The following is a 1,729-nucleotide window of genomic DNA, read 5'->3' as shown; positions in this document are numbered from 1 at the left end:
GTCTGGGCAGAGTCATACAAGTATCGACTGAAGCGAATATTCGTGGATGAAGGCCACCTTCTGTATGCCCACCAAAAGTTCCGTCAATGCATGGATCTTCTCTCGAACCTGATGCGTCTGTGCAAACCTATCACCATCCTCTCTGCGACTATTTTTCCGCAATCGGAAAGCCTCATTTGTGAGAGGTTAGGCATCGACCTCGCTCATGTTCACGTCATTCGTGTGTGCATAGAACGCACAAACGTACGCTACCGGGTAAGATATGTGAAGCCCGCACTTCCACCGGCAGAACCGCAGACAGATTCTTTCCAACCTGATCTGAACATGGTTGCAGAACTGATGTGCATCCGCAACACTCATTCTCTGGATGAGAAGTCTCGCGGCCTAATTTATTTTACCTCTATCACGAAGCTCAATGCCTTTGCTGCTAAGCTTGGTCTTGCATCCTACCATGCAGAGATGGTTCAAGGCGATCCAGTGGTGAACAATGCGCTAAAAGCTGACGTTGTGGATGCGTGGTGCAAGGGCAAAGAACCTGGGCACCGCTGGCTGTGTTGCACTCAGGCATTTGGAGCGGGTGTGGATTATCCGCATGTCAGGGTGGTGGTACACGTTGATCCGTGCGCTGCCATGTTCTACCTGCAAGAAAGTGGACGGGGAGGTCGTGATGGGGATCCGTATTTTTCATACGTGCTTTGGCAGAAGAAACCGTTTCTGGCGGACCCCGAACTTGACCCTCACGTCGGTGTTCTCCCCATGTTGGAATTTCTCACTACCAGGAGCTGTAGGCGAGTGGTGTGGTATGACATTAATCCCCATGTTCATTCTTGCTGTGCGATGAATGCGGAGAGGTGTGATAATTGTAACAAGATGTCTGAGGTAGGACATCTTTTGCGTTAGTCCGTTGTTTCCGCTAACAAACGCCTCACAGTCTCAGGATGTCCGCATACTTCAAGAACTCACTTACCAGGCAGAACTAGAGCAAGTTGAACCCGTACCGCTTGCCACGACTCCGTTGAGCGCCGGGGAACTGTTGAAGGCTCAAGCACAGCAGGGGGAGCAGAAGCTTCTGAAGATTGTGAAAATACTGGAGCAGATAGTCTCCATCGTATGCGTCTTATGTTACTTTACGGGGTGGCACTGCCAGGAAGCACACTCTCACGAGAATCGCAATGATATTGAACGGCTGCTTCCTCTAATTCGGAAGAAACAATTGGGACGGCAGCTACATTGGCCGTTTTGTTATAAATGCTGGATCCCCTATCGATATCCGTGCAACCATCCTCCTCATCCTCGAGATCAACCTCTAGACTCTGATCACTGTCCTGATCGTCCCGTGCCAGATATGGTTCCTCTCCTGGTTCTCGAAATTTACACGTACGGAACACGAAAGCACGATCCCCCCATCTTGTCCCAAATTCATGAACGTCTTGGGTTGGGACCTATTCGGAAGGATTGGAGGACGATGGACAACTTCACAGCATGGCTCGGACAATCACGGCCTACTGCTGATTTGATACCTAATCATTTGGACTTTATTCTCGCATTTTATGAGCTTTACATCGACAGAGGAGTTCGTTAGACAAGCGTATAATTTAATTTTAAAGACAAAAACTTTTCTGGAGCATGTAGACCTCACTCTGAGCAAGGATTTCAGTGTCCATTAGTGATGCCAATGTATGCGGTCTCATGTGGGAAGCATGTCTCGAGCTCACCCTGCATTAACTGA

At 49.0% G+C, this 1,729-nt stretch overlaps 1 protein-coding gene across 1 annotated transcript; it reads left to right on the top strand.

Annotated features, from left to right (window-relative positions):
• Positions 1-324: 324 nt before the first annotated feature.
• Positions 325-1,725, top strand: LAESUDRAFT_765201 (uncharacterized protein; the record flags this gene model as incomplete). The annotated part of the gene is made up of 3 exons (XM_040913601.1): positions 325-879; positions 932-1,108; positions 1,711-1,725. 3 exons carry the CDS (start codon positions 325-327, stop codon positions 1,723-1,725), a joined length of 747 nt encoding a protein of 248 aa, XP_040757534.1.
• Positions 1,726-1,729: the final 4 nt, after the last annotated feature.

Source organism: Laetiporus sulphureus (genome assembly GCF_001632365.1).
Source record: "Laetiporus sulphureus 93-53 unplaced genomic scaffold LAESUscaffold_112, whole genome shotgun sequence".
NCBI classification, from domain to species: domain Eukaryota; kingdom Fungi; phylum Basidiomycota; class Agaricomycetes; order Polyporales; family Laetiporaceae; genus Laetiporus; species Laetiporus sulphureus.
The sequence above is the reverse complement of the archived record's forward strand: the minus strand, read 5'-3'. Positions and strand labels throughout refer to the sequence as shown.